The sequence below is a fragment of the Aptenodytes forsteri genome, unplaced genomic scaffold (genome assembly GCF_000699145.1).
Source record: "Aptenodytes forsteri isolate BGI_AS27 unplaced genomic scaffold, ASM69914v1 Scaffold94, whole genome shotgun sequence".
Lineage (NCBI taxonomy): Eukaryota > Metazoa > Chordata > Aves > Sphenisciformes > Spheniscidae > Aptenodytes > Aptenodytes forsteri.
The window spans coordinates 4417453-4426412 of record NW_008795017.1 but is presented as its reverse complement, the minus strand read 5'-3'; the positions used below and the strand labels follow the sequence as shown (position 1 = coordinate 4426412).

The 8960-nt window shown below is 40.6% G+C and overlaps 1 protein-coding gene across 1 annotated transcript in view; it reads right to left on the bottom strand.

Moving 5' to 3' along the window:
* The window catches only part of YWHAQ (tyrosine 3-monooxygenase/tryptophan 5-monooxygenase activation protein theta), a 22645-nt gene extending 14394 nt beyond the window's left edge, over positions 1-8251 (bottom strand). The window contains exon 1 of the mRNA XM_009275585.1: positions 7860-8251. Within this exon, the coding sequence (XP_009273860.1) occupies positions 7860-8153 (294 nt within the window). The 5' untranslated portion in view covers positions 8154-8251. The remainder of the gene's footprint in view (positions 1-7859) is intronic.
* Positions 8252-8960: the final 709 nt, after the last annotated feature.

Sequence of the window (8960 nt, the reverse complement as noted above, 5' to 3'; positions counted from 1 at the left end):
GACTGAGGTTAAGCCACGACAATAATAAACTCTGGAGGGTGTAAAAGTTTTACTTGCTTCAGTTCTGCTCTCTGTTTGGGAGCCCTAGATCAGAGGCTTGTGATCACTGAAATCCAGAAAGATAATGAAACAGATGCACTTTCTTCCTATCGCTTAGTGTGGCTGGAAGAGCCTTTTGCATTATCCAACTTCACCTTGAAGGAAACCCAGCAATATATTATTTCACTAAGTGTATTAGGAGTGTGCCAGTAATTTGTTATTCCCCAAATGAGACGACCTACAACAATGAAGTCTAACCTTTTAAGTCACAAAAACTAGAAGCCAACATTTCAGATAACCTTGTTATAACGATTTCTCATCGCAAGTGAACCTTGACTTTCTTGCTAAGGTCCTGCTACCTACTTCCATTTAAAACAATTTCTGCTTACAAGAATTTTGCAAAATGTATTCAACTTCAGAACAGAACTTCCTGAAGAAGTTTTATCCAGGAAATATGAGGCTGTCAGTCTGATAAAAGTGTATATAGTGTATTTAAAAATTTATTATCAGAGCAAATGGAAAGTTTTCTGTTTCCAGAGCCTAATATGACTCCTCTATCCAACTACTTCAGTGGACGGACCATATAAATTAAAGGACAGAATAAAGATTGCTAGAGCAAGGAATAAATGTTTATCAATATTAGAAACTGGTAAATGAAACCCTTGATTCCTTCAACAAATTAAGAGAAAGGCACAAGCAAAATCACAGCTAATTCAGGACTTTCTAGTTCATAGGTCTTTACATGTGATGTTTTGGTGGGTGCACAGAACCACAAGATGTGAAACTCGGCACTTAAATTATTATTTTTACTGCCTCCTATGTCTAATTGTCTAGTTCACATGAACTATTATTCAGATGTACAGATCGAATTAGCAAATTACAAGCTTACAAGTCAGCTGCATGCTCAGCTGGAGCATTCTGATGTTGGTTCCAGCATCCTGGGAAGCAGAAAGGATGAGGAGGAACCTGTAAACATCAGGCCAATGAACTCGGTAGAGCTATATGGAGTAAGTGCCACAAATGCAGTGTTCAACAACAGTCTTACTTACCTTACCTAGTTAGTCTGTGATAAAAATCAGCTTCAAGTTTACGGTCAAGTACAAAAAGCACTTAAAACACAAACAGCAAGTAACATCTAGGGGCACTAGGCCCACCATTCTCAAAGGCCAAGAGCATAAAACTAGAAAAAGGGTAAGATCTAAACAAATAAGAAAACATTGATGAATCAAGCACACACCTTCACCTACTAAACTTACAAAGAAAGCATATCCATGCACTTTTACCAACTCTCCCCCTGCCATTTTCCTCACTACCTTCCTCTGAAAATCAGCTATCCCCCATTACTGAAAACAGAATACCAAGCTTCTGCGCCCATACAGAAATTGGTACAATTTACTGCTTTAATAATGTGCTACACAACCCCAATTTGAGCCATCATAAAGAAACCAACCACTAATAACCTTCAAGCTCGAGTGTGTTCTTTCCTCATCAAGTTCTCTCTCTCTGACATATAGCCTTCTGCGTCTTACTTCAAAAAGGCATCTACAATATTAGTATCCAAGGTAGTAGAAATGCCTGCAAGACAACTCTCTAGCAGGTAAGCATGACAGTGATTTACAAAATCTGTTAAAAGCTTCACAGCATTAGCAGAAAAATAGAATTTGTGTCTTTGTTGTCCACTTCTACCTAGTAGGCAACATACTACTTCCTCAAGGCCACCAAACCAGTAAATGTCCTCCAGAAAATTTAATAATTCTAGATGTACAAGTGGACTGAGGTATAGTATAGACAAAGCTTTAACAGCCTTGACTACAACCAGGCTACTTAATCTATAGCTTAACCTCATTAAAAAATGGATTTGACACTAGAGATAGATGAGGCTTTGGCTGCCCCATTCACAACAGCTGGTCATCTGCATCAGTATTAGGATTTCCTATTTTCAATTACTCCACGTCCTGCTTCTCACAGGATGTTAACATTCAGGACAGGCCTTTCAGAGCTGTTAGGAGCTATGACTTTGCAGAAGTGCAATTCTCTGGTGGTCATTTCTTAAACTTTTAAAAACAGACAAGCCATTGATCTTCAGGTTTTTCTACTTTCAACATACATAAGTTAACCCTATTCTCAGCTTTAGCTCAAGATGGAGATATCCATGCAAATCAAACCAGTGATTTAAACTCACCCCAGTAGCTTCTGAAAAAGGAAATAACACTGCGCACACAAATAACATAATGGCACAAGTTTTCAGAACCTCAGACAGAATACCTTACTGCTGTTTATCTTGTATCCTTCACTAGCTTGCTTGTATGTTTTAGAAATTCAGCATCCAGTTGCAGGGGGAGGGGGCAGCAAGCAATGACTGCATGGGATGGAGGCCTCAGCTACCATCAAAATTCCTTGAACTATTTTTAGTTGGGCTTTAACAGTTTTCAGCCGCTTCAAGAACCTCAGTGCATTCTAGGCTTTGTTTCTGCAAGTGTCAGTCCTTTCTTAGAAATGGATTCAGTTTTCCTTGCACAAAAGTGTAGTACTCCAGCTGCAGATTCTAATGAAGGGCAAAAACTGACATAAGAGAAGGTACAACTATGAATAAGTCAAGTTCAGATCATGAATTTAGATTTAAGTTTCAAACATATTAAACTAGAAAAGGTTCATGCATTAAGTTCCACAATTCTTATCACAAATGTGTTGACATTTGCTAGAAGTTGTGCTAAGAACAAAAAGGAGAATCAACTCTCTCCCCACATATTCCCTTTCATCAAAAAGACAACTGTTTTTCCAAATTAAAACATTCATTTAACATTCACTCCACAATTCTGGATTTGCCAAGAAGTAACATTCCCAACTCATGGCTTTGAGTCATGAAGTAGCTAGTCCTTTTAGTCAGTTACTTAAAAAGGATGAATCAATAGCATTTGCCTTAATTTACAAAAGGTAAAAAAACTAATACTTGAAACACTGTCCCAACCACTATCAGGACAACTAATTCAAGTCCAGAAGTAGTATTAACTTAAATGATTAGTATGCCTGACCTTCAGAATAAAACTGCATCCTACATAGTTCCCAGTGTCAAAAGACTGTAATATCCTTTTACTCAGATGCTAGTTTCACCTCTACAACATTATGTATTTCTGTATAAACTCTGGCTGTTCACTGAAAATAGGAAAGCAGAGAAAAAGGATTCACAAGACATGAAACTCTAGTAAATTGTTCATATAGCAGCATCAAGCTGATACTGAATCTGCTAAATTTCTGCATGTACAATAAAAATCAAGATTTCACTCTTCTGTAGGCCAAAGGTAACAGTAGGGAAAAAACAAGGCTATGATCAAAGCTTATTCATCATCTGACATCAGATATTTTAGCTGACAGGAGGAATCTATTTGCTGCTGCAAGAAAATACCAACTTAATATTCAATGAAGCTATGAACTTGTGCTGTTGAAAAAAGCTGCTTTGAACATTACCTTCTAGTATGGGGATTTTTGTTTTGTTTATTTTTGAGTGATTAACTTTAGAACTAGATCTACAAAACAGATAAAAATCAGAAGTGAACATAGATTTTTACCCTTGTTTTTATTAGCATTTATTGTTTCTTAATTATGCAAAGCGGAAGTAGTAACAACATTGCAACCTTGGGGGGGGAGGAAGGAAGGAAGGAAGGAAGGAAAGGGGAGCTGGCAAGAGCAGCACACTAATACATGCTTTCAACAATTAACACTGCAATCTCACAGAAGATCAAACATTTACAAGCATCCTCTCAACCATAAGACAGTAAAAATTGAAATAAGATACACCTTACAGCTCAAGACTATTTCATTGCAGGCACTGCCGCAGGGTACAGAAAAGAATCAACAGCACAAGTAATGTTACTGTTGGTCCATTTTCAAAAGTTCACGATGCCCTTGCTCAATTCTAGAAAAACTGGCTGACGTGGGCCTGACAGTACAATGTAAAACTGTTTACAGAGGACATTGTAAAAACAGATGTTTGGAAACAACTGAAAAGCCTCATATATGTAACTTTTCTATACAAAAACTTAAAAGCTTATTAAAATAAACTTTTAATTCAGCTAGAGACATGAGGAGTAAGTAACCATCAAGATACAGTTGTTTCCAAGCCCTAATGATTTTAGCCATTGTATCTTCAAGTTTTAAACTGTAGGCAAGTAGTTATCAAATCTCACCTCTACTGCTCTGTGAAGAGCTCCAACAACATCAGGACCTAGAAACTGAACCATATGCATAGTGCTACCAAATACACATGGAAAAACCCTCAAGTTGCAGGTGGAGAGTGAACTGCTTCCAGGCAAGGGCTGGTGTCTGTCCTTCCTTTACACTAGTTCTCTCTAAAGAATGAAGGAGCTTGAATGCAACACGAGTTATCACTATGCAAAGGGACTGAGGCTCTCAGAAAACCCAGCAGTTTGATCTGCTCCCCCAGAGAAGTTACAATTCAAAAGTTACCTTTTTTGAAAATCTGATGTCACTAAACGGCAGCGTGTATATACAATAAAGCATTAGTCTTATATTGTACAACCCATCTTCAAAGTTTCACACACTATTTCACTAATTACGTGAAAGTTGCTGCTGCACCCATCATTATCTAGTATCCCTGTCTTGAAATTACTCAGAGAATATAAAGAAACATGAACTTTGTGCTCAGAGAGTATACAAAACAACATAGTTCAACTTTACCTTGAAAAAAAGTTAAGCTGCCAACCTGTTTCTTTATTCAAGGACAAGAGAGTTTCAAGACAAGTTTCGACTATGATTCATAAGGGAAGATTCAATATTAATTCTCTACCTTACCAAAGAATTAGCCAATCAATTCAGGGACTTTAATAAAACCTCCTAGTGTACCTTTCAAATAAAACATTTGTGCAAGTTGTTTGACAAAGTCATACCATTTCTTCATTAAAGAGCCACTCTCACCTGAAAGACCAGTCACAAAATTAACAGTTAAAAAGGGTTCAGATCACATCTACTCCTACTTGCAAGATAGGTAGTTAAAGAAATGTCTTCACTGCTTGGCATGAGATGTAATATCTTACTGTGACCACTGATGGTAGTTGTACATTAATTAAATAATTAGTAAAAGTTGTATTTTTATTTATGTATATATACACATATCTCAACATGATTTTGGGTGTTTGTATTCCAGTGGTGATTAAATTTAAGTTCCTTATCAAACCATGCCCTAAAATAATGCCTTACCTAATTGGCTTGAGGCATCTTTACAGGAAAAAAGTAATTGCAGATTCAGCGTTGCTGCCTTTTTAATAAAAAATTAGTAGTATTTTGTAATGCTAGCACAAGTATTTCTAAATGAAGGTTTCTACAACAGCAGATATACTTCATTTTGAAAAGCTGTGCCATACGAGGAATAAAAAAAAAAAAGCCTTTTGAAAAAACTGTAAGTAGCATGACTAACAGCAGTCACACTCCACCCAACACATCCACCCTTGCTAAATCCAAATACTTCAGATGACAAGCAACCTTTCCATACTACGTGCCAGCAGTTGTTTCAGTTTAGCTGCCTTCCTAGAATTAAAAAAGTATCTCTGAGATTCAGCTTGAGAGATCTAAAAAAAGCTACAAGCGGTTACTATAGTATTAGTAAAGAAGAAATTATCATTCAAAGAAGGAGGAGTCAAAACCACTTTGTGGCTCAGCTTTAGGAAACCCATCCTTTGTAGTGTCTGCACATTGTGTGCTCCAATCTCTCGGATGCTGACTCATGGATCATAGGAGCGGTAGATGGAGGAGGAAAGGGAGAGAAGCAGAACAGAACGTAACTGCACATGGCCCTCAAAGGAAGAGTAAAAATCGGAAGGCTTGCAGTAGATAGCTGACATCTCCTCCCACCAAAGGAAGGCACATCTTTGCCAACAGGGCAGAACAGGAAAAGCATGCACAGCTGTAGGTTTCGGTCTTCACTACTTCCTGCTGCCTTCCAGGAGAGAAGGGGAGAGTTGCCAATCAGGCCATCGCTGAGAACACAGAAAGACTAGAACGCAGAGAAAAATTCGGCTAGCACAGGAAGAGCTTGCTTTCCCTACATCAGAAGTTTGTGTCAGCACGGCTACCAGACTACCTGCTGTCCACCATTTGATGCGACTGGAATAATTTCAGTATAGACACTGTGTGAAATGGCTCACTACCTTTATCATTCAGAGGCATTCAATCTCCCTATCGAAGCACGAGCTCCTTGTCAAGATGGCACAGCAAACAGTATGAGATTTTATGCATAACCTTCTCTTAGGAACTAGATCTGGTAGAAGGACAGAGGGAGATTAAGAAGTCTGAAGAGTGAGCACTGAGTAGAGGAGTTCCGAGAGGAGTGACAACAGCATGAATCCTGGCACCCCATCACACAGGTTCTTAGTGAAACTCTTGTCACAGGAAACAGGAATCAGTGCCCTACACAAGTCGCATCATTTTCACAAAGGTGAAAGTTTTACAACTTAACTACGCCTGTAACTGTAGAAACAGCTTCTTTGGAAGACATGAACTCTTAAATGTGTTAAGGAATTAACTGATTCATTAAGCTAATAAATTTCCAAATGATTTTCAAGCAAAGGTAACTCATTTTGACTGATTTAGGAAAAAAACAAAAAAAAACCCTAGCTGACAACACGCATGGAAGCATATAAGTATTTTCAGCACAATCCAAAGAAGTACTCCCTTGTACATGAGCCAGAACACTTAATCAAGAAGCAAATTCAGTTACTTCCAAACCAGTCAGCTTTAAATTAGAGTCTCCTAAACCAATCTAGGATACATTTACCTCAAAAATTGTTTATTTCCTTATAGACTTGCTTCTTCCTCATGTTTGCGATACTAGACACAAAGAAAACCTAAGAGGAGCAAATCACTGAAGATTATCTGTCACACAATTACTATTGCATTACACACATGCAGCTTCCTGCAGCCACAACTCCCTGGTCACGTAGAATAGGGTCCAGCAGCCTCCACACTGCTGACACGCGTCTCTTCAGCTCCCACTACAGTGCAGTACAGTTTCACTATCGATAGCATCTGGAATTCTGCTGCTTGTACAGAAATGTATTCCTGGGCTTTGATGCATGCTCAGGGTGTCACGCCAGCCTTCAAACCTTAGTTTTGCACTATTCCAGAATTACTGCAAATTAATCTTAAAGATTCCCCTGAGAAGTCAGCTTGAATCTCACAAAGCCAATTCCTACATGACTTCATTTCCTATCTTCAATATAGATGTCTTACTTTATAAAATCATATTTTATATTAAAAAAAATCCTCAAAATGTCTCCTAAAGACCCCTAGGGAGTATTTTTCTTCACGAGAAGTAAACAAAATGCACACAGTTACTTTAAATGCTTTTAACAGGCTATTAGCGCTGATCTGAAGAAATAAAGGGGTTTTCTCATTTTCTTTTCAGCTTATCTTATGAATAGATAAGCTTACTAACCACAGCACAAACAGGCACAAGGCTAAATTCTCTGCATCTCTGCAATTACCTAGTGCAATATTGCATATGGATAACTCCATCCAAAAATGTACTTCAAATACACTCAAAATTGAATGTATCTCAAATACCTCCACGCATATGGGGCCCATAGCAGAGTGCAGATGATCTTCCTCCTCACAGTAACCCATGTAACGGTTGCAGAAGTTACTGCACGGACTTCCCCTACCCCAGCATAATACTTTGCATGATATTCCCCAGCCAGGTTCCCAGTCTTACTCCCCAGTACAGCAGCACGCATGAATACTGAATTTCTTTCTCTTAAAAAAACAAACAAAAAAAAAAACCCAGAAGAGAAAAGAAAATCCCCACTCACCAGCACAGTGGTGCAGATGGACCTGAGCTCAGACTCCACCTTCTCCCGATAGTCCTTGATAAGCTGCATCTTCTTGTCACTGGTGTCTGTCTTCTGCTCAATGCTAGAGATGACCCTCCAGGCAGAGCGCCGCCCCCCCACTACGTTCTTGTAGGCCACCGAGAGGAGGTTGCGCTCCTCGTTGGACAGCTCGGCACCTTGCTCAGTTACTGCCTTCATGCAGGTGGCCATATCATCATAGCGCTCAGCTTGCTCAGCCAGCTTGGCTTTCTGGATCAACTCGGTCTTATCCATGGTGGCTGGCAGTGGGGCAAGAGCAGTATAGTAGCAAAAGCAGGAGAAGCTGGGGATGTCACACTATCAACACGAGAACACACCTCAAACCTGCCAGAAAGAAGACAGTAACCATGATGCTAGGATAAAACACTACAGAACACGATCTTACACCACCCCTAGCGACCCACCAAAAAACAAGGATCACAGTGAGCCTCGCCTCCCCTCCCCTTCCCCATCTCCAGGAGCTTCTTGTGGAGAGATGAACTGCAGCATCCTGCCCTTCCACGCAGGGCTAAGGGGAGAGGCACTCGTCTCAAGGGTCCACCCCTAGGGAAACCACGACCTAGAAACCCAACTGGGGAAGGCACGCTCAGCGCTAGCCAAGGGACAGCAGCCTGAAGACCAAGTACTGGAAATAGCTGTTTTTCCATCAGTGTGGACTTTTTGTCCTCACTGCTTTCCTCCCTTGCCTTATGTGAACGTATCAATACGCTGTTTAACAGTGAGCTGGAGAAGGATACCTAGTTACCACCCGGCCTGGGGGACCTTGCCCAAAGCCCTGCCCCCGTGTGCCACAAGCCCTGCAGGTGAGAGCTATAGGAAGGCAGATGCCAAAGCCAGGACAAGCGGGAAAAAATAATGAAAGGAGCGAGACAAGCTCGTCCCTGGGGAGGCAAGGGAGGGGTTAAAACCCAACGGGCTGGCAGAGCGGGCCCGGGATCCGCCTCCCTCGAGCACCCGCGCTCCGCGGGGCGAGCGAGGCCAGGGGAGCTCGGAGCGGCCGGGGCGGGGCGGCCCGGGGGCTAGGCCGGCGGCCCAGGCCGC